At 48.9% G+C, this 23,647-nt stretch overlaps 1 protein-coding gene across 2 annotated transcripts in view; it reads right to left on the bottom strand.

The window, feature by feature from the left end:
• Window positions 1–3,409: 3,409 nt before the first annotated feature.
• Window positions 3,410–23,647, bottom strand: part of NPR2 (natriuretic peptide receptor 2) — an 84,657-nt gene continuing 64,419 nt past the window's right edge. For both annotated transcript variants that reach the window (XM_067464708.1, XM_067464707.1), the window contains exons 12-22: window positions 23,151–23,222; window positions 22,815–22,974; window positions 21,248–21,409; window positions 18,338–18,506; window positions 13,194–13,340; window positions 12,951–13,074; window positions 11,608–11,676; window positions 11,334–11,508; window positions 6,295–6,393; window positions 4,222–4,313; window positions 3,410–4,005 (exon numbers count right to left, since the gene is read on the bottom strand). In XM_067464708.1, coding sequence (XP_067320809.1) covers window positions 3,946–4,005; window positions 4,222–4,313; window positions 6,295–6,393; window positions 11,334–11,508; window positions 11,608–11,676; window positions 12,951–13,074; window positions 13,194–13,340; window positions 18,338–18,506; window positions 21,248–21,409; window positions 22,815–22,974; window positions 23,151–23,222 — 1,329 coding nt within the window. In that variant the 3' untranslated portion in view covers window positions 3,410–3,945. The remainder of the gene's footprint in view (window positions 4,006–4,221; window positions 4,314–6,294; window positions 6,394–11,333; window positions 11,509–11,607; window positions 11,677–12,950; window positions 13,075–13,193; window positions 13,341–18,337; window positions 18,507–21,247; window positions 21,410–22,814; window positions 22,975–23,150; window positions 23,223–23,647) is intronic.

Below are 23,647 nucleotides of genomic sequence, written 5' to 3' on the forward strand. Positions count from 1 at the left end.
TACATGAGTGCATGTGTACGTGTGTATTTATTTATTTATTTATTTTATTATTTGCACTTATTTACCGCCACTCTCAGCCCGAAGGCGACTCGTGGCGGTGTACAGAACATAGAACATAAAGACAACAGTTACAGTAAATCAAAAACAGACGTATTACTAACACACATCCACTTAAGCTAAAAATCCGCTTCGTCTTGTTTGGGTCATAATCAATCTCATCGTCATAGTTCATTCCGGTGGTCATACCAAAGCATAGCACTTAATTGAAGGCCTTTTCAAAGAGCCAGGTCTTTAGGCCCCTACGAAAGGCCATGAGGGAGGGCGCCTGTCTAATTTCAGCAGGGAGGGAGTTCCACAGCCGGGGGGCCACCACCGAGAAGGCCCGCTCTCTGGTCCCCGCCAAGCGTGCCTGTGAGGCAGGCGGGACCGAGAGAAGGGCCTCCCCGGATGATCTCAAGGTCCTCGTGGGCTCGTAGGCCGAGATGCGGTACTCAAGGTATTTTGGGCCGGAACCGTTTAGGGCTTTGTAGGTTAGCACCAGCACCTTGAATTGGGCCCGGTAGCTGATCGGCAGCCAGTGGAGCTGGGACAGCAAGGGCGTTGTGCGCTCCCTGCGTCCCGCTCCGGTTAACAACATGGCTGCCGCGCGCTGGACTAGCTGAAGCTTCCGGGCCGTTTTCAAGGGCAGCCCCACGTAGAGAGCGTTGCAGTAGTCGAGTGCATGGATACATGTGTGTATACATGAATGCATGTGTGCATGTATGTGCTTGTGTGTGTGCATGTGTGTGTACATGTGTGTATACATGAGTGCATGTGTACGTGTGTATACATGAGTGCATGGGTACATGTGTGTATACATGAATACATGTGTGCATGTATGTGCTTGTGTGTGTACATGTGTGTATACATGAGTGTGTATACATGAGTGCATGTGTGCATGTGTGTGCTTATATGCATACATGTGTGTATACATGAATGTGTTTGCATGTGTGTATACATGAGTGCATGGGTACATGTGTGTATACATGAATGCATGTGTGTATGTGTGTGCATGTGTGTACATGTGTGTATACATGAGTGTGTATACATGAGTGCATGTGTACATGTGTCTACATGAGTGCATGAGTACATGTGTGTATACATGAATGCATGTGTACATGAATGCATGTGTGCATGTGCATGCTTATATGCATACATGTGTGTATACATGAATGTGTTTGCATGTGTTTATACATGAGTGCATGGGTACATGAATGCATGTGTACACATGTGCTTGTGTGCATACATGTGTTTATACATGAGTGTGTGTCCATGTGTGTATACATGAATGCATGTGTGCTTGTGTGCGCTTATAAGCATTCATGTGTGTATACATGAATGCATGTGTACATGAATGCATGTGTGCATACATGAGTGTGCGTGCCTGCGTTTATACATGAATGCATGTGTGTGTACATGTGTGTATACATGAGTGTTTGTGTGCATGTCTGTATACGTATGTGCATGTGTATTATTATTATTATTATTATTATTATTAACTTTATTTGTACCCCGCTAGCATCTCCCGAAGGACTCGATGCGGCTCACATAGGCCGAAGCCTCAAAACACAATACAACACATCATAACACAACAATGACACAGAAGCAAATCAAATAGTAAAGCAGTAACAACAGTAACAATACGTCGGACACTTTAAAACTGGGCCGGCCAGAGCAATGGGTACAAGGTTGAAAGTGCCGAGATGGCAGGAGGAGCGTAGGATTAGAGAAGTGCGGTGTGCAGCGATCTTAGAATCATAGAATCAGAATCCTAGAGTTGGAAGAGACCTCCTGGGCCATCCAGTCCAACCCCATTCTGCCAAGAAGCAGGAATATTGCATTCAAAGCACCCCCGACAGATGGCCATCCACCCTCTGTTTAAAAGCTTCCAAAGAAGGAGCCTCCACCACACTCCGGGGCAGAGAGTTCCACTGCTGAACGGCTCTCACAGGCAGGAAGTTCTTCCTCATGTTCAGATGGAATCTCCTCTCTTGTTCTACTCAAGTGCATCTAGGGCTTGGTGATGGGGAATTCCTAGTCTGAGAAGGCACAACGGAACAGCCAGGTTTTTAGGTGCTTTCTGAAAACTGCCAGAGGGGCCTGTCGCAGATCTTTTGTACATGTGCATTGGGTGTATACATGAGTGCATGTGTGTGTTCGTACATGTGTGTACACATGAGCATGGGTGTATAGATGAATGCATGTTTGTGTGTGTACATGTGTGTCTGTGTCATCTCTGCCAAGAATGTGGGAAGTGGGAGAAGACGAGGCCTGTGAACCTGCAGCTCTGAGCGGTGCCCCATTCCTTCCTTCCTTCCTTCCTTCCTTCCTTCCTTCCTTCCTTCCTTCCTTCCTTTCCTTCCTTCCTTCCTTCCTTCCTTCCTTCCTTCCTTCCTTCCTTCTCTACCTTTTTCCTTCCCTCCCTCCCTCTCCCTCCCTCTCTCTCTCCCTCCCTCCCTTCCTTTCTTCTCTATCTCCTTCCTTCCTTCCTTCCTTCCTTCCCTCCCTCCCTCCCTCCCTCCCTCCCTCCCTCCCTCCTTCCTTCCTTCCTTCCTTCCTTCCTTCCTTCCTTCCTTCCTTCCTTCCTTCTCTACCTTTTTCCTTCCCTCTCTCCCTCCCTCTCTCTCTCCCTCCCTCCCTTCCTTTCTTCTCTATCTCCTTCCTTCCTTCCCTCCCTCCCTCCCTCCCTCCCTCCCTCCCTCCTTCCTTCCTTCCTTCTCTACCTTTTTCCTTCCCTCCCTCCCTCCCTCTCTCTCTCCCTCCCTCCCTTCCTTTCTTCTCTATCTCCTTCCTTCCTTCCTTCCCTCCCTCCCTCCCTCCCTCCCTCCCTCCCTCCTTCCTTCCTTCCTTCTCTACCTTTTTCCTTCCCTCCCTCCCTCCCTCTCTCTCTCCCTCCCTCCCTTCCTTTCTTCTCTATCTCCTTCCTTCCTTCCTTCCCTCCCTCCCTCCCTCCCTCCCTCCCTCCCTCCTTCCTTCCTTCCTTCTCTACCTTTTTCCTTCCCTCCCTCCCTCCCTCTCTCTCTCCCTCCCTCCCTTCCTTTCTTCTCTATCTCCTTCCCTCCTTCCTTCCTTCCTTCCCTCCCTCCCTCCCTCCCTCCCTCCCTCCCTCCCTCCCTCCCTCCTTCCTTCCTTCCTTCCTTCCTTCCTCTCCTTGGAGCAGCCTTTGGCAGAGCGACAGACAGGGGCACAAGCCCCCCAAGTCGGTCCCCCACCCCAGGCTACAAAGCACCCACCAGGCACAGGCCTAAGCCTCCCTTGCTGTGTGCCTGAGGAGGGGGCGCATTGTCCCAGTCTCTGCCCCCCCCCAGTTGAGCTTCCCCCTGGGGAAGGGCCCATTCCTCCTGATGCCAAAGAAACCACAAAGACAGGCCCAGATTAAAAAGTCTGTATTTGAACAAAATATTCCACACTATTTGTATATTTACACCTGGGGAACGGGGGGGGGGGGGCGAGGGGGGGAGGTGGCTCAGCCAGCTGAGCCGAGGGGCAAGGGACCAATGGGGTCAAGGTCAGGGTCAGGGTCCGGCCCTTTCCCAACTGGACCAGGGAGGGGGCTCCGAGGGGCTGTCTTGCTCCAACGACGCAGGTGGCCTGAGCCTTGCAAGGTCCTGCAGACTGACCGGGCCGGGGGGGGGGGTAGGCTTTGGGTGGCAGCCTGCTCTCTTCACCCCCCCCCCAACTTTGCCCTCCTTCTTCCTCTGTCTGTCTGTCTGTCCGTCTCTCTCTCTCTCTCTCTCCTGGCTGGGGGGGCGTTATTGCTCCAAGGCGTTTGCGTTTGGCGCGCTCTCGCTATCGTTGCTGGGGAGGGGGCTCGTGCAGGCGGCGGCAGGTGCTCAGTGGGTGGAGCCGCTGCTCTGTGCCCCAAATTGGGGGGGGTCTCTCAGGTGGGAGGGGGTGGGGGCCGCCTCAGATGACCACCGCGTTCTTCTCCCCCAGCAGCCAGTACGTCCGCATCTTCCCCTTGCCCTGCCAGGGAACGAGGAGAAAGGGGTCAGGGGTCACGGGCACTGAGCCCCCTCCCCAAACACTACAAAGGCCCTTCTGCCCATACCCCCCCCCCCACCCACAGCATAAACTTGACCAAGGTGGTGGACACCCTGAGACAATCCCATAGGAGTAAAGTGTGGGGTGGGGTCTCTGGTGCGCCCCCTCCCCCTCAATGGGTGAATGAAGGGCCCCCACCTTCATCTCCACATCCCCCCTCAGTTCCAGCTCGAAGCAGCCGAATTCGTCCAGGATCTCTTTGGTGCAGGAGGAGACGTGGATCCTCAGGGCTAAACAATGGGATCATAGGAAAATAAAGGTTGGAACGGGACACCCAAAGGACATCCAGTCCAGCCCCCTTCTTTCTGCCAGGCACGGAAAGCACAACCAAAGCCCTCCTGACAGATAGCCACCCAACCTCTGCTTCAAAACCCCTTGAGAAAGAGAGTCCACCGGACCCTCCAAGGCAGCAGCGTATTCTGCTGTCCAACATCTCTGACCGTTGAGTCCTGAAGCTTAGGTGGAATCTCTTTTCCTCCAGTTTGAACCCATGGCTCCATCGTGTCCCGGTCTTTAGCAGAAAGGAAGCTCACGCCTTCCTCCTGAATGGGATAGCCTTCCAAACATGTAAACATGGCTCTCAGGTCCCCTCCTTCCCATGTCCCTCGATCTCTCCTCTCAAGAGATTCATGCTTCCCAGACCTTTGGCCCTTTTGGTGGCCCTTCTCGGGCCCTCTTCCAACTGGTCCACCTCCTTCTCAAATTACTGTATATATTCGAGTATAAGCCTATAGTTTTTCAGTCCCTTTTTAAGTCTAAAAAAAGTCTCCCTCGGCTTATACTCGAGTCAAAGTTATTTCTTATTTTACCCTGTTAGAAATACATAATATAGCATCATCATCATCATCATCATCATCATCATCATCATTATTATTACATCGATCATTTTACTTTATTATTGCCATTATTATATATATATTATTTCACTCTATTTATTATTATTGTTACTATTATATATATTATTTCACTCTATTTATTATTGTTATTATTATATATATTATTTCACTCTATTTATTATTGTTATTATTATATATATTATTTCACTCTATTTATTATTGTTATTATTATATATATTATTTCACTCTATTTATTATTGTTATTATTATAAATATTATTTCACTCTATTTATTATTGTTATTATTATATATATTATTTCACTCTATTTATTATTGTTATTATTATATATATTATTTCACTCTATTTATTATTGCCATTATTATATATATTATTTCACTCTATTTATTATTGTTATTATTATATATATTATTTCACTCTATTTATTATTATTATTATATATATTATTTCACTCTATTATTGTTATTATTATATATATTATTTCACTCTATTTATTATTGCCATTATTATATATGTATTATTTCACTCTATTTATTATTGTTATTATTACATTTATTATTTTCCTCTATTCTTACTGTTATTATTACATTTCCAGTTTTTTTACTCTATTGTTGCTGTTATTACATTTATTGTTTTTCTCTATTTATTTTCATTATAAGGATATGCAAGCAAATTTACATTGAAGGTTAGAATAATGGTATAATTAGAGTTGGGCAGCCTTATCTTAAATTACAGTTTTATGTAAATATTCAAAAACATTTAGCATGCCGATGTCTCAATTAATGTAACGTTATAGGTATCTATTAGGCTTGGGCAATCCATGGTTCTAAATGGTTCTAAAGTACTTACTGGTGGTGAAAATTTCAGAACTCTAACAAAACTCTCAAAATTTCATAATAAATGGCAGTTCCTAATTGGTTCTGTCATTAAAATCACCAATAATGAAATAATAATTAAATTTTGAGAGTTTTGTTAGAGTTTTGAAATTTTCACCACCAGAACTTTAGTCTTGTAAGTACTTTAGAACCATTTAGAACCATGGATTGCCCAAGCCTAGACTATCTATTGAAATTTACCAGCAGTGGCTGCATTTCCCACCCTCGGCTTATACGTGAGTCAATACGTTTTCCCAGTTTTTTGTGGTAAAATTTGGTGGCTCGGCTTATATTCGGGTCAGCTTATACTCGAGTATATACGGTACTTTGCCCAGAACTAGACACAGTATTCATAGAACCGTAGAATAATAGAGTTAGAGGAGGCCATCTAGTCCAGCCCCTGCCAAATGGAGGGAGGGGGCCAATCAGGTCAGTGGGGATCCCCCCTCCCCAAAATAACAACACCGGACAGGAGGCTCACCCTCGCCATTGGACTCCATGCGGGAGGCGGTGTTGACCGTGTCTCCGAAGAGGCAGTAGCGGGGCATCTTGAGGCCCACTACCCCGGCGCACACGGGTCCTGCGTGGGAGGAAGAAGAGGGGGGTGACATGGGTAGGGGGCTGCCCTCTCGAGGTTAATAATAATAATAATAATAATAATAATAAACCTTTATTTATACCCCGCTACCATCTCCTGCAGGACTCCGTGCGGCTTACAAGAGGCCGAGCCCAAATACATCAGAGACAAAAAAACACAACGACAACAATACAACAATAAATAACTCCTAGCAAAGCAAAACAATAACAAAAATGTTCTAGAGGCATTTTCTCCTGACGTTTCGCCTGCATCTATGGCAAGCATCCTCAGAGGTTGTGAGGTCTGTTGGAAGTAGGAAAAATGGGTTTATATATCTGTGGAATGGCTGGGGTGGGGCAAGGAGCTCTTCCCTGCTGCAGTTAGGTGTGAATGTTTAGCTGATCACCTTCATTAGCATTTGAAGGCCTGCCTGAGCCTGGGAAAATCTCTTGCTGGGAGGTGTTAATCTGTGCCTGGTTTTTTCCTCTCTGTTGTTTAGCTGTTATAACACCTCCCAGCAAGAGATTTTCCCAGGCTCAGGCAGGCCTTCAAATGCTAATGAAGGTGATCAGCTAAACATTCACACCTAATTGCAGCAGGGAAGAGCTCCTTGCCCCACCCCAGCCATTCCACAGATATATAAACCCATTGTCCTAATTCCAACAGACCTCACAACCTCTGAGGATGCTTGCCATAGATGCAGGCGAAACGTCAGGAGAGAATGCCTCTAGACCATGGCTCTATAGCCCGAAAAAACCCACAAGAACCTAGTGATTCCAGCCATGAAAGCCTTCGACAATACAATAACAGGGCCAAATGTAATGGTTAAATTTTTTAAAAAATGCTGGGCATGTCCAGGTGAAATAGGATGGATATTTTAGGGATAAGTGGGTGTGCACACAATTCTAACTCTTCCGTAAAGTTCATTAGGGACAAATTGCTTGGGATACCTTAATCTGGGAAGGCACACTGGAACATCCATGTTTTCAAGCTCCTTCTAAAGACTGCCAATGTTGGGGCCTGCCTGATGTCCTTGGGCAGGGAGTTCTAGAGTTGTGGGGCCACCACTGAGAAGGCCCTCTCCCTCGTCCCCACCAATCGCGCTTGTGATGCAGGTGGGATCATGGCCTCTCCAGATGAACAAAGAGATCGTGTGGGTTCGTATATGGAAATGCAGTCACGCAGGTAGGTGGGTCCCAAACCGTTTAGGGCTTTGTAGGTAAGCACCTGCACCTTGAATTGGGCCCGGAAAATGAACGGCAGCCAGTGGAGCTCCTTAAACAGGAGGGTTGACCTCTCTCTGTAAGGAGCACCAGATAACAACCTGGCCGCTGCCCGTTGGAGCAACTGGAATTTCCGGGCCGTTTTCAAGGGCAGCCCCACGTAGAGTGCATTACAGTAGTCCAATCTGGAGGTGACTAAGGCATGGACCATCTTGGCCAGATCTGCCTTCACGAGGTACTTCCTTGTGACCTCCTCACCCTCCCTCTGCTGCCACTGCCCTTCGGGGCAGCCCCCCATTCATGTTGTAGTCTAGCAAGCGTCAGAGGATTCTGCGGATGAGGGGTTTCAAAATGAAGAGCCTGAATCTGAGAGCGTTCAGGGAGAATTGTAGACAGGTGATGATGACCTGGCCAATGCTTCGCATACTTTACATCGTTCTTTAGCAACCGAGGAAAGTGAAACAGCTGTTTCCCTGAAGGAAAGGCAGATTGGGGGGGGGGGGGGGGGGGGTGAGGAGGTCACAAGGAAGTGTAGATTAGATCCCAGAATGCAGGTCATGAAAAGTAGACCAACTAGGTCTTTCCCAGCGGCTCCAAGAAAAGGCCTCCAAATCCAGGTGCCTTCGACATGATTTCATGGGAATCTGCATGGCTTCAATTAAGTGATTTGTTTCAGGCCTTTCAGAGCAGACAACATTGCTAAAGGGGAAAACAGTTCATGTTACCAAGTGTCCAAGTCCCTGGTTCTTGAAATGTCAAGCTTCTTGTTTCATGTTCCTGTCCTTGCCTACGTACCCTGGAAGTGTTTTGCCTGGAAGAGATTCCTGTGTTTGTGCTCATGGAATTACCTTGGATTATTGCTGTGTTTGGATTTTTAGCTTCTGTGATTCTGCGATTTTTCCTTAGCATTCTTGAATTACTTTTAAGGAACTTATTTTAGGTTATATCCTGACTGGCACTTTTGGATATAACCCCTTTCCCTGTTTTTATATTATTTCTTCAATAAACACTTTGTTATTGGACTATTGGCCTCTGGTGTGATGCTTGTCAAGAGAGAGATTGACTCTAAGCTGGAATGTGTCCAGAGGAGGGCGACTAAAATGATCAAGGGTCTGGAAAACAAGCCCTATGAGGAGCGGCTCAGGGAACTGGGCATGTTTAGCCTGAAGAAGAAAAGGCTGAGAGGAGATATGATAGCCATGTATAAATATGTGAAAGGAAGCCACAGGGAGGAGGAGGGAGCAAGCTTGTTTTCTGCTTCCCTGGAGACTAGGACGCAATGGAACAATGGCTTCAAACTACAAGAGAGGAGATTCCATCTCAACATTAGGAAGAACTTCCTGACTGTGAGAGCCGTTCAGCAGTGGAACTCTCTGCCCCGGAGTGTGGTGGAGGCTCCTTCTTTGGAAGCTTTTAAGCAGAGGCTGGATGGCCATCTGTCAGGGGTGATTTGAATGCAATATTCCTACTTCTTGGCAGAATGGGGTTGGACTGGATGGCCCATGAGGTCTCTTCCAACTCTTTGATTCTATGATTCTATGGGTGAACAGGTGCCTCAAGGCTACCCGTATGCAGATGATACCCAGCTACTCTTGCGTCTCGAACCTGGGACAACCACCGCGATTCCTGAGAACTTTAGGCTGTGTTTGGAAGCAGTGATGAGTTGGCTGCGAGCGAGCAGACTCAAAGTCAATCCTGCTAAAACAGAGATGTTCTGGCCTGGCCAGCAGCCAGAATCAATACAGTCTCTGCCTGATTTCGATGGGGAAGCTCTGGCTCCGCCTGCCCCTGTTCAAAGCCTTAAAGGGGTTGTGTTGGACTCATCACTGAAGATGGAGGCCCAGGTCACTGCCAGAAGGAAGCAGGCCTTTTTCCATCTTCACCAGGCAAGGACATTGGCATCTGATCTTTCAGTAGAAGCATTGGCAACGGTAATCCATGCAACAGTCACCACGAGGTTGGACTATTGCAACACCTTAGAATCATAGAATCATAGAATCAAAGAGTTGGAAGAGACCTCCTGGGCCATCCAGTCCAACCCCATTCTGCCAAGAAGCAGGAATATTGCATTCAAAGTACCCCCGACAGATGGCCATCCAGCCTCTGCTTAAAAGCTTCCAAAGAAGGAGCCTCCACCACACTCCCTCCGGGGCAGAGAGTTCCACTGCTGAACAGCTCTCACAGTCATAGAATGATAGAATCAAAGAGTTGGAAGAGACCTCCTGGGCCATCCAGTCCAACCCCATTCTGCCAAGAAGCAGGAATATTGCATTCAAAGCACCCCTGACAGATGGCCATCTAGCCTCTGTTTAAAAGCTTCCAAAGAAGGAGCCTCCACCACACTCCGGGGCAGAGAGTTCCACTGCTGAACGGCTCTCACAGTCAGGAAGTTCTTCCTCATGTTCAGATGGAATCTCCTCTCTTGTAGTTTGAAGCCATTGTTCCCTTGCGTCCTAGTCTCCAGGGAAGCAGAAGCAAGCTTGCTCCCTCCTCCTCCCTGTGGCTTCCTCTCACATATTTATACATGGCTATCATGTTTCCTCTCAGCCTTCTCTTCTTCAGGCTGAACATGCCCAGTTCCCTAAGCCGCTCCTCATAGGGCTTGTTCTCCAGACCCTTGATCATTTTAGTCGCCCTCCTCTGGACACATTCCAGCTTAGAGTCAATATCTCTCTTGAATTGTGGTGCCCAGAATTGGACACAATATTCCAGATGTGGTCTAACCAAAGCAGAATAGAGCATGGGGAGCATTACTTCCTTAGATCTAGACACTATGCTCCTCTTGATGAAGGCCAAAATCCCATTGGCTTTTTTTGCCGCCACATCACATTGTTGGCTCATGTTTAACCTTCTATGCCAGCCTTCCCAAGTCAACAACCCAGAAGATTTGGATGGTCCAAAATGTGGCAGCCAGGCTGCTCGCGAGATCATCTCTAAGATCCCATATCACACCAATTCTGCAACAACTGCCTTGGCTACCCATAGAACATTGGATCTCTTACAAGATCCTGATCCTGACATTGAGAGCTCAAAATGGCCAAGGACCTTTGTATCCTAGGGACCGCCTCATTCCTTTTCTCCATCAGTGGTCACCTCAATCCACCCAGGAAAATCTCCTCTACATACCTAGGGAGGGAGGGACACCTGGAAGCCACAAGGCATCCTAGAGCTTTTTCGACCTAGGCTCCAATTCTGTGGAACTCCTTGCCTCCATACGTTAGAACAACATCGGAGTTACGACCTTTTGTAAAGGCGCTCAAGACTGGGCTGTTTGGTTGTGCATTTAACTCATCAGATCTAATTTGCCAAAGAGTCACTCTTGAATGTTTTAATGTTGAATGTTTTTATATTGTGTAAATCATAGAATCATAGAATCAAAGAGTTGGAAGAGACCTCATGGGCCATCCAGTCCAACCCCATTCTGCCAAGAAGCAGGAATATTGCATTCAAATCACCCCTGACAGATGGCCATCCAGCCTCTGTTTAAAAGCTTCCAAAGAAGGAGCCTCCACCACACTCCGGGGCAGAGAGTTCCACTGCTGAACGGCTCTCACAGTCAGGAAGTTCTTCCTCATGTTCAGATGGAATCTCCTCTCTAAAATGCTATTTTAGACTGTAAGTCGCTCAGAGCACCTGGGTGGAGAGCAACTCATTAAGAAATGAAGTGAAGTGAAGGCTAGGGCACAACAATGCACCCCTTTGCGGCCCCCCAGGACTCACCGGAATGGATGCCGACGCGCAGGCGGAGCTGTTCTCCCGGCCGGTGCCGGATGCGGAAGGTGGTGACGGCCTCCAGGAGGGCCAGGGCCATGCGCACCACCTCATGCGCATGTAGCTTCCCATTCCGGACCGGCAGCCCGGAGACCACCATGTAGGCATCCCCAATGGTCTCCACCTGCGAGATATTCAGGGGGGGGGGGTGGGACAGAGCGATATCTCAAAGCAGCCCCTTCCCACGGACCCCAGCCTGGGCCTCCTTTTTCCGCAGACTCACCTTGTAGACGTCAAAGTTGTCGATGATGGCATCAAAGCAGGTGTAGAGGTCGTTAAGGAGGGTCACCACCTGGCAAGGAGGGGAAGGAGCTCAGGTGAGACGTGGGGCTGTGGGGATGGAATGAGTCCCACAGGTAAAAGGACCCATGGGAAGGAAGGACAGACTTCGCTAGGGGACCTGGAGGGGAATGCTCTCCAGGCCTCAAAAGGAGGCTGTATGGCCAATGTGGTCTAGCAGCATTTTATCCTGATGTTTCTCCCACATCTGTGGTTACTGGCATCTTCAGAGGATCTGATGGAAGTCAAGCAAGTGGAGTATAGATACCTATAGACTGTGCAGAGTGGGAGGGAAGAACCATTGTCTCTTAAACAAGTGCAAACAAGTGCCATCAGATACTCTGGAGATGTCAGTATCCACAGACGCAGAGGAAATGTCAGGAGAAAAGGTTTAGGAAGAGGAAAAGGGAGAGAGGGAAGGAAGGAAGGAAGAAGGAAAAGGGAAGAAAAGGAAGGAATTCAGGAAACAAAGAAGGAAGGAAGGTAGGAAGGAGGAATAAAGGGGAGGAAAAGATAGAAGGGGAAAAAGGAAGGCAGGAAAGAAAGAAGGAAGGAAGGAAGAACAAAAGAAAAAAGTAAAAGAAAGAGCAGGAAGGAAGAAGGAAAGGAGGAAAGCAAGGAAGTAAAGAAAGAAAAAAGAGCAGAAGTGAAGGAAGAAGAGAAAGAGGGAAGAAAAGAAGGAAGGAGGGGAGGGAAGTGAAGGGAGGGAGGAAGGAAGGAAGGAAGGAAGGAAGGAAGGAAGGAAGGAAGAAGGAAAAGGGGAAAGCAGGGAAGTAAAGAAAGAAAAAAGAGCAGAAGTGAAGGAAGAAGAAAAAGAGGGAAGAAAAGAAGGAAGGAGGGAAGAGAAGGAAAGGGGGGAGGAAAGAAGGAAGAAGGAAGGAAGAAGGAAAAGAGGAAAGCAAGGAAGTAAAGAAGGAAAAAGAGCAGAAGTGAAGGAAGAAGAAAAATAGGGAAGAAAAGAAGGAGGGAAGGGGGGAAGGAAGGAAGAAGGAAGGAAGGAAGGGAGAAGGAAAAGAGGAAAGCAAGGAAGTAAAGAAAGAAAAAAGAGCAGAAGTGAAAGAAGAAAAAGAGGGAAGAAAAAAGGAAAGAACAAAGAAAGGAAGGAAAGATGAAGGAAAGGAGGAAAGAAAAAAAGGAAGGAAAGGTGAGAGGGAGGGAAATGAAAGTGTGGAAGGTATGAGGGGAATGAAGAAAAGAAAACAATAGGAAGGAAGGGAAGACCGAGAAAAAAGGAAGAGAAAGAACCCCTCACCCCAAGAGAAAGGGTGTCCTTCTGCCCCACTCTACCTGCATGGGGGTGCTTTCTGCCGAGAGGGAGGTGAACCCCACGATGTCACTGAAGTAGATGGTGACGCAGTCAAAGGCTTCCGCTTGGACCGTCTCTCCGCGCTTGAGCTGCTCGGCCACAGAGCTGGGGTCGGGAGGGGGGTCAGAGAAAGAGGGGCGGTGAGGGGCCAGGTGACGACCCCCTTGGCCCCAATGGTTCAGGTGGGGGGGGGATGAGGGTCACTTTCCCGGGCGGGGACTCACTGGGGCAGGATCTGGTAGAGGAGGTTCTCGGCCTTGCGCTTCTCCTCCAGGTAAGCCTGGGTGCGCTCCTCCACCAGCTTCTCCAGGTTGTTGGCGTACTGCTCCATGCGCGACAACAGGTTGTCCAGGATGCTGGTGCTGCCTTCCCTGTAAGTGGGGGGGGGGGGGCAGCATTGAAGAGTAAAGGGAGGTCACCAGAGCCATACAATACCCACAGGAGAAAGAGGAACAGGTTAAGGTGACCCTGTTCCCACCTGAGAGTTCCCCATTTCCAGGTTTCTGGAAATGGCGAACTCTCAGGTGGGAACAGGGTCACCTTAACCTTTTCACCATCAAACAGAACCGGTGGAGGGAGATGCTGCGCGCAAGTGATGGTTCCATGCTCAACATGCAAACAGGGCCTTCTCCCATTGGACGACATATCCCCGGAAAGGTTTTGCACTTTGGAAAAATCCACATGAAAGGGATCTAGGAGCCTTAGGACATTACTTCTCACCAGCAGAAGCCATTGTCTGATCGTAGGGAGATACTGCATGCAACTTTGCAAACTTCCACATGAAAGGGATCTAGGAGTTTTCGGACATTATAAAACGGAGGCTAATGTCCGATCTGCAGAATACTGGGAAATGTAGTTTGGTGCAGCCTTTGGAATTATCTGCTAGAAAGGTTCTTGGTGTAGGGTTTCAGCCTGTAATTGTTTCTTTGCCTCAGGCTCCCGAGGAAAATGATCAAGGTTCTGCATTCAATGCCTGGGGGACATGAGAGAAGCCTCCTCGCAGGATTGCAAGACATCCGGGCGTCCCCTGGGCAACGTCTTCGTAGACGGCAGATTCTCGCGCCACAGAAGCGACCAGCATGCAAGCAAGCAAGCAAAACAACCAACGGTCCTTTTCAGGACCAACCATGACAATAATCTCGATCAACATCGAAGGCATGTCAGCTGCCAAAGAGCAACTGCTCTATGAACTGTGCCGAGATAAGAAATGCAATGTGCTGTGTGTCCAAGAAACACACAGGGATGAACGACAGAAACGACCCAAAGTTCCAGGAATGGTCTTAGTAGCGGAAAGACCACATGCGCAGTATGGAAGTGCCGTCTTTGTCAAACCAGGCCTCCAAGTCAGCAGTGCCCACAACACTGAAGAAAACAATATCGAGGTTCTAACAGTAGAGCTCAATAACATCACCATCACCTCTGTGTACAAGCCCCCAAATGAAGATTTCTGCTTCTCCTCCCCCGAGAACTTTGACAGGCACCAAAGGGCGGTAGTAATTGGTGACTTCAACAGCCATAGCCATGTATGGGGCTATGCCCAAGAGGACAGAAATGGAGAGGCTGTCCTGTCCTGGTCTGAACTGCACAAACTATCACTCATCCATGATAGCAAGCTCCCACCATCCTACAACAGCAGGAGATGGCACCGAGGTTACAACCCAGACCTCTTATTTGTGAGCGACAGCATCGTACAGCAATGCACCAAATCAGTGGGACCACCAATCCCAAACACACAGCACCGACCAATAATATGCCAACTGTTCCCAACAATAAGGCCTCAGGAAGTTCGATTTAAACGAAGATACAACTTCAGAAAGGCAGATTGGACTAAATTCTCAGAGATGTTAGACGACATGATCATATCGGTCGCGCCAATCCCTGAGGAATACGAGCACTTTATTGAAATCGTGAAAACCTGCTCACGGGCCTCGATACCGAGAGGCTGCAGAACTCACTACCTCCAGGGCATTACTCCTGAAACAGCTGCCTTGTTGGAAAACTACTACAGGCTCCACAACGAAGACCCATTTAGTGAGCAGACTCTTCAGGCAGCGCAGAGCATTGTGTCCTCCATCTCTGAAGCCAAGAAAGAACAGTGGATCAAGCTGATCACAGAGGTCGACATGGGCAGGAGCAGCCAGAAGGCGTGGAGGTTGCTAAGACGGCTGAGCAATGACCCCTCACAAACTAACACCCATGCCAACATAAAGGCAGATCAGATAGCACACCATCTCTTGAAGAATGGGAAACCCAACCTTGCCACCAAAGTAGGAAAGAAACCAATAGCCAGACAACCAGAGATTGAGAACAACAACCTCCATGAACCTTTTACATCTACTGAATTGGACATGGCTCTCAACAAATGTAAGAATGGCAAAGCAGCTGGCCTGGATGATCTACGGATGGAACAAATCAAGAACTTTGGTCCAAAAGCAAGGCGCTGGCTGCTGGAGCTGATGAACAACTGCACGGCATCCTGTCAGATCCCCAAAATCTGGAGGAAAGCAAGAGTCATCGCCATCTTGAAGCCAGGCAAAGACCGTAATGACCCAAAAAGCTACAGACCAATCTCCCTGTTGTGCCACCTCTACAAAGTTCTGGAGAGACTTATTTTGCATAGAATTATGGAAAATATAGACCCCTGTCTGATCCCACAGCAAGCTGGCTTCAGGAAAGGCAAAAGCTGCACATCGCAAGTGCTGAACCTGACCCAGCACATAGAAGATGGCTTTGAAAGGCAGCAGATCACAGGAGCTGTCTTCATAGACTTGTCAGCAGCCTATGAGACTGTGAACCACCGCTGCCTCCTCCTGAGAAAAATGTATAATCTCACACAGGACGACCACCTCACCCGCCTCATAGGAAACCTGCTACAAAACAGGAGCTTTTTTGTTGAGTTCCAGGGCCAGAGAAGCAGATGGCGGAAACAGAAGAACGGCCTGCCTCAGGGGAGCGTGCTTGCCCCATCCATGTTCAACATCTACACAAATGACCAGCCACTGCCAGAAGGGACAGAGAGTTTCATCTATGCTGATGATCGTGCCATTACTGCTCAAGCAGGGAGCTTTGAGATGGTTGAACAGAAACTCTCCGAAGCTCTAGGTGCTCTTACTGCCTATTACAGGGAAAACCAACTGATCCCTAACCCATCTAAAACACAGACATGCGCCTTTCACCTTAAGAACAGACAAGCATCCCGAGCTCTGAGGATTATTCCCTGGGGAGGAATCCCACTGGAGCATTGCAGCGCACCCAAATACCTGGGAGTCACTTTGGACCGTGTTCTGACCTACAAGAAGCACTGTCTGAACATCAAACAAAAAGTGGGCGCTAGAAACAACATCATACGAAAGCTGACTGGCACAACCTGGGGATCACAACCAGACACAGTGAAGACATCTGCCCTTGCGCTATGCTACTCTGCTGCTGAGTATGCATGCCCAGTGTGGAACACATCTCACCACACTAAAACAGTAGATGTGGCTCTTAATGAGACATGCCGCATTATCACGGGGTGTCTGCGCCCTACACCACTGGAGAAATTACACTGCTTAGCCGGTATTGCACCACCTGACATCCGCCGGGAAGTAGCAGCCAATAGTGAAAGGACCAAGGCAGAGACACCTCCAGCTCATCCCCTGTTTGGGTATCAGCCAGCACGTCAACGACTTAAATCAATAAATAGTTTTCTTAGATCTACAGAGACACTCGCTGGAACATCCCAGCAAGTGAGAGTCCAAAAGTGGCAGGCCCAAACCCAGCACCTCAATTCATGGCTGATACCAGATGAGAGACTCCCCCCGGGCACTCAGAAGACTGGGCGACTTGGAAGGCGCTGAACAGACTGCGCTCTGGCACCACGAGATGCAGAGCCAATCTTAAGAAATGGGGCTACAGGGTGGAATCCTCGGCATGCGAGTGCAGAGAAGAGCAAACCACTGACCACCTGCTGCAATGCACCCTGAGCCCTGCCACATGCACAATGGAGGACCTTCTTGCGGCAACCCCAGAGGCACTCCAAGTGGCCAGATACTGGTCAAAGGACATTTAACCAAATACCAAATTTGCAAAATCTGTGTGGTTTCTTTTCTTCTTTTTTTTTTCTTTTTAATCTCTGTGTTTGTTTTGCTCTGTTAGAATTGTAATACAATGGTTGCTGATGACACGATAAATAAATAAAATTCAATGCCTGAGTCTGCAATGCCTGAGTTAAATGACTAAGTTCCTGCTGACTTTCAGGGGATTGGAAATGGGGATGTTGGTCCAGAGAGTGCTGGTAGCTCTCCAAATTTGTTGATTTTCCCTAACCGTCTGTCAATGGTCTCTAGAGGGTTCTCGATTATACAGATTATGTCATCCGCGAATGCACGGAGCTTGTACGAATATTTCTTTATTCTCACTCCTTTTAGAGTGTTGTCATCTCTTATTGTGTTAAAAAGGATTTCTGACACAATGATAAATATTAGCGGGGATAGAGAGTATCCCTGACTTGTCCCTTTTTGTATTTGGATATGTTCTGTTGTTTGCCCGTTAATACAAATCATGGCTTCCTGTTTGCTGTATATTGATTTGATTGTATTTATGAAATGGTATCCCAAATCTAGTTCTTGCATGAGTAATATGAAAAAATCCCAATTTAGGTTGTCAAATGCTTTCTCGGCAATTATTGCCGAAAGTGCACATTCTTTGTCATTGTTCTTTAAAAACTAGGAGCAACCAGGAGGAGATGACGGGATGAACACAAACACATTGGAGACATTAAGAGGCAATCCAAATCCCCCCTACTCGCATCTCATCTTTCTCTTTCCCTATTCCCTGTTCCTTGTCCATATTCCAATGTGAGTCTATCTGGTCATGCCAAACACTTGCTCAAAGAGCCAGGTTTTCACTCTTTTCTGAAATGTCAGGAAGGAGGGGGTCGATCTAATATCCCTAGGCAGGGAGTTCCACAGCCGAGGAGCCACCACCAAGAAGGCCCTGTCTCTCTTCAATGAACTGCTTTGCTTATAAGAACTCTGGTGTGGTTTTGGGTTCGAAGGTGCATCTCCAGCCCTGGCGTGCGACACTTGGCTTACCTAAACTACATTTCCCAGAATTCTGCAGGAGCAGATCGGACGACAGCCTCCGTTCAGTAACACTGGTTGGGAAATGTTCTTAGTGGACCACACGAGGAACATGCGCCAGGAGTGGCCATTCAAAAAGCAGCATCCATATCTTCACCCTAATAATTTGCTCTAGAGTTTTGGATTCCAGGTGTTTTGGACTCCAACTCCCACAATTCCTAGGAATTATGGGAGTTGTAGTCCAAGACACCAGGAGGAGGGAGGGCCCAAGTTAGATATTGTGGACGTCATCTGCCAGCACCCACTTGTTGAAGCGTCGGATGAAGATCTTGATCTGGGCGAAGTCGGGCCGGTCAGCAGGCTCGTGGGCCCAGCAGCGCTCCATCAGGAGGGCCAGCTCCTCGCTGTGCAGCCGCAGGTCCACGGAGGGCCGGAAGTGTGGCCGCTGGCCGTTGCGCACCTTCTGCACAATCTCTGTGAGGGGGGAAGCGGGTGCGGGGGGGCAACAGGAGTGAATGTGCAGACCGGTGGGATGGAGAGACACTTATGGGGCGGGAAGGCGGTGGTGAGGGGTGGCCAATGGACCATGGAGACAATGAGGATGAGCGCATGAGCGCATGAGCAGAGGTTTGGGCGGCGAGGCTGTGGCGGACGGTGGCGCACAGTGAGCGAGGGGGGAGATGTGGTTGGGGAGCAGATAGAAAAGAAGGGGCAGCGTCACTGGACGTCACAACGGAAGACGGAGAAGAAGAAGCCCAGCCAAGAGAGAGACAAGCCACAGGCCCAACTGAGTAGTCCAGCGCCTGGAGATGAGGTCTGTGGGGAAGTCTGAGAAGCCCTGGGGTCACCTAGGAGGTCACCAGCCCCTCTCTCACAAGAAGACCCTCAACGAGGGGCACATTGGTTCCCAGCATGAGCACACCCTCCTCCTCCTGTGCACCCATGGAGAGCGGTGCAACATCCCATCTCCACGAGGCATGTCAAGTGTCCTCTGTGGTTCCCTCCTCCCCAGGTGAAGACCACCTTCAAGGTTCTGCTGAGGGCACCAGCCATGCCCAAACTTTGCTACTCCAGGTGCTCTCATAGACTCATAGAGTTGGAAGAAACCCCATGGATCTCTATCAACGCTATGCAGGATAAGCACAATCAAAGCACCCCCAACAGATGGCCATTCAGCCTCTGCTTAAAGAGTTTCCAAGGAAGGAGCTTCCACCAGACTCCGGGACAGAGAGTTCCCCTATGGGACAGGTCACAGAATCATAGAGTTGGGAGAAACCTCATGGACCTCTTCCTATGCTATGCAGGATAAGCACAATCAAAGCACCCCCAACAGATGGCCATCCAGTCTCAGTTGAAAAGTTTCCAAGGAAGGAGCTTCCACCAGGGTAGAGAGTTCCACTGTGGGAGAGGTCATAGAATCATTGAGTTGGAAGAGACCTGGTGGGCCATCATTCAGTCCAACCCCATTCTGTCAAGAAGAAGGAAAATAGCATTCAAAGTACCCCTGACAGATGGCCATCCAGCCTCTGCTTCAAAACCTCCAAAGAAGGAGCCTCCACCATGCTCCCTCCAGGGGAGAGAGTTCCACTGCTCAACAGCTCTCTCACATTTAGGAAGTTCTTCCTGATGTTCAGGTGGAATCTCCTTCCTGTCGTTTGGCTCCATTGAGTCCTAGTCTCCAGGGCAGCAGAAAGGAAGCCTGCTCCCTCCTCCCTAAGACTCTCCCAGTCTCTCCTCTTGATCCCTGGCCCTCATCATGTCTCCTCTCAGCTTCTCTTCTGCAGGCTAAACATGCCCAGATCTTTAAGCCGCTCCTCATAGGGCTTGTTCTCCAGACCCTTGATACTTTGAGTCTCAGCTTCTCTTCTGGAGGGAGATGTTGACTCTAAGCTGGAAGGTGTCCAGAGGAGGGTGTCCTCTGGACACCTTCCAGCTTAGAGTCAACATCTCCCTCCAACTGTGGTGCCCAGAATTGGTCTTCTTACAGTCAGGAAGTTCAGGTGGAATCTCCTTTCTTTCCTGTAGTTTGAACCCTTGGCTCCATTGAGTCCTAGTTTCCAGGGCAGCAGGAAGGAAGCCCTCTCCTTCTTTATGACACCCTTTCACATACTGATACATGGCTCTTCTCATGTCTCCTCTCAACCTTCTCTTCTGCAGGCGAAACAGACCCAGTTCTCCAAGACGTTCCTCGTGGGGATGATTCATGGTCTCCAGACTTTTGACCATTTCAGTTGCCCTCTTCCTCTGGACTCTTTCCAGCTTGTCAACGTCTCTTTCGAACTGTAGTGCCCAGAATTGGACACAGTGTGATTCCAGGTCTGACCAAAACAGAAGAGAGAGGCACCAGGACTTCTTCCCTCAATCTGGACACCAGATTCCTTTGGATGGAGCCCAAAATCCCATTGGCTTCTTGAGGTGCTGCATCACACTCTTGGCTCATGTTCAACTTGTTGACCACAAAGACTCTAAGATCTTTCTCACATGTTCTTGCATGTTCCCCATGAGGAACATCTTAAAGAACTGGATCTGTTGTCGAGCCAGGCATCCATCACCCAGCTTTGGGCTGCAGCTCCCAGGAAGACAATCATTGGTAGAGTCTCCTCTTGAGAAGCTGGATGGCCATTGGTTGGAAGCGCCTGGCAGAAGGAGGTTGAACTGGATGGACTCTGAAGGTCCCTCCTCACTCTACATTTCTTGGCTTCTTGTGGTGCTGCATCACACCCTTGGCTCATGTTCAACTTGTTGACCACAAAGACTCTAAGATCTTTCTCACATGTTCTTGCATGTTCCCCATGAGGAACATCTTAAAGAACTGGATCTGTTGTCAAGCCAGGCATCCATCACCCAGCTTTGGGGTTGAGCTCCCAGGAAGACTATCATTGGTAGAGTCTCCTTCTCTTGAGAAGCTGGATGGTCATTTGTTGGGAGCGCCTGGCAGAAGGGGGTTGGACTGGATGGCTTCTGAAGGTCACTTCCCACTCTACAGTTCTACCAACTGAGGTCCAAAAGACCTGGAGGACTAACTTTTGATGCCCACCAACCACAAATACCCCATGGCTTTGCAAAGGGCAAAGGAAGGAAGGAGAGAGGGAGGGGCCACCTGGGGATGGAGACCTCCTCCCCACAAACCCATTTCAGAGGAAGCCCCCCAGCTCTGCCCCAGTTGGTGGACACAATAGAGGGGCCTGTGCTGGGGGGAGGGGGGTCCTCCTCACCCTTGGGGCTGAGGTCCATGCCCTCCACGTAGAAGGCCCCATTGCGCAGCGCAATCTCCTGCAGGATGATCCCGAAGCTGTAGACGTCGGCCTTCTGCATCGCCAGCGGGGAGAGGAGCAGCTGCCCCCTTTGCAGCAGCTCTGGGGCCGTCCATAGTTTCTCTGCAGTCGAGTTCGGGGAGAGAAGAAAGGGGGGGGGTCTTTGTACTGGCCCACTATGTCCCATAATGGTCCACAATAGCACAGCAGGTTCTTCTCTGCTGTGGCCCCCAATTGTAGGAAGTTCTCCCACCAGAGGCCCTATTGGTCACCCTGAGGGCTGAGAAGGGCGGTATACAAATATACTAAATAAATAGTCTAGAGGCATTCTCTCCTGACGTTTCGCCTGCATCTATGGCACGCATCCTCAGAGGTAGTGAGGTCTGTTGGACCTAGGAAAAAGGGTTTATATATCTGTGGAAAGACCAGGGTGGGACAAAGGACTCTTGTCTGCTGGAGCTAGGGGTGAATGTCTCAACTGACCACCTTGATTAGCATTTGATGGCCTGGCAGTGCCTCTAACATTCTCTCCTGACATTTTGCCTGCATCTATGCCAAGCATCCTCAGAGGGAGTGAGGTCTGTTGGAACTAAGAAAGTGGGTTTATATATCTGTGGAATGACCAGGGTGAGACAAAGGATTCTTGTCTGCTGGAGCTAGGGGTGAATGTCTCAACTGACCACCTGGATTAGAATTTGATGGCCTGGCAGTGCCTCTAGCATTCTCTCCTGACGTTTCGCCTGCATCTATGGCACGCATCCTCAGAGGTAGTGAGGTCTGTTGGAACTAGGGAAAAGGGTTTATATATCTGTGGAAGGACCAGGGTGGGACAAAGAACTCTTGTCTGCTGGAGCTAGGTGTGAATGTTTCAACTGACCACCTTGATTAGCATATAATGGCCTGACAGTGCCTGGAACAAACTTTTGTTGAGAGGTGATTAGATGTCCTTATTTGTTTCCTCTCTGTTGTTTTGCTGTTATAATTTTAGAGTTTTTCAATACTGGTAGCCAGATTTTGTTCCTTTTCATGGTTTCCTCCTTTCTGTTGAAATTTTTCCACCTGTTTCTTGTGGATTCCAATGGCTTCTCTGTTGAAACCAAGGTGGTCAGTTGAAACATTCCCACCTAGCTCCAACACACAAGAGTCCTTTGTCCCACCCTGGTCATTCCACAGATATATAAACCAATTTTCCTAGTTTCCAACAGACCTCACTACCTTTGAGGATGCTTGCCATAGATGCAGGTGAAATGTCAGGAGAGAGTGCCTCTAGAACATGGCCATATAGCCCGAAAAAACTTACAACAACCCAGTGGCTCCCTTTTAATGTTGTGAGGAATTGTGGGAGTTGGAGTCCAAAACCACCTGGAGGGCTGGAATTTGCTCCTGCCTGGTTAAAACTGATTTTCCTACGCCTTCAAGTAGGAGTCAGGAGACAGGCAAGGGGCAAAGGGTCAAGCTCCACTGACCGTTGTGGGTCAGAAGTGGGGGACAGGAGGAGAAGGGGGTACCCGACGAGGGGGTCACTCACTGGCATACAAGGCGTGGTTGCCCTCGCTCTCGCTGCTCTGGCGGAAGCTGGCCAAGCCGTAGTCGGTGATCTTGAGCACGAAGCGGCTGTCCACCACGCAGTTGGACGACTTGAGGCTGCCGTGGTAGCCGATGATGCTGTTGTGCAGGAAGGCCATGCCCTGCGCCGGACGGACAGGTAAGACAGGTGTGGACAGCGGAGGGGAGGGAGGGGAGGGGGACAGGCAGGGAAGGGAGACCCATGAGTGACCCAAGCCCAGAAGACAGGACGTCCACGCTGGAGGCCTGCTCCTGGCCTTGGAATGCCTCCAAGGAGCACACCTTGCACCTGGCTCACCTTCACGATGTCGTTGATGAGGGAGTAGCGGAAGACCCAGTCCAGGTTGATGCTCTCGTTCTCCAGAATGTCCTGCCGTAGAAAAGGCCACATGGGACATCTAGTCCAGGCATGGGCCAACTTGGGCCTTCCCTCCAGGGGTTTTGGACTTCAACTCCCACAATTCCTAACAGCCGGTAGGCTGTTAGGAATTGTGGGAGTTGAAGTCCAAAACTCCTAGAGGGAAGGCCCAAGTTGGCCCATGCCTGACCTAGTCCAACCCCCTTCTTCCATGCACGGAAAGCACAATCAATGGACCTCAAAGCCAATGAGAGTCCATGAAATCATAAAAACCTCCTCTTTAAAGGTATTTTTATCACCCTTTCTTCTTCTGCCTTTGCCTTCCTTCCAGTGAGGACGCATTTTGCATTTCTCCAGGCAAAGTGTAGCTGCATGGATACTTATACTGGCTCACCACATGAAATCATAAAAACTTCCTCTTTAGAGGTATTTTTATT

Source organism: Anolis sagrei, chromosome 2, assembly GCF_037176765.1.
Source record: "Anolis sagrei isolate rAnoSag1 chromosome 2, rAnoSag1.mat, whole genome shotgun sequence".
In the NCBI taxonomy this organism is placed as follows: Eukaryota; Metazoa; Chordata; class Lepidosauria; order Squamata; family Dactyloidae; genus Anolis; species Anolis sagrei.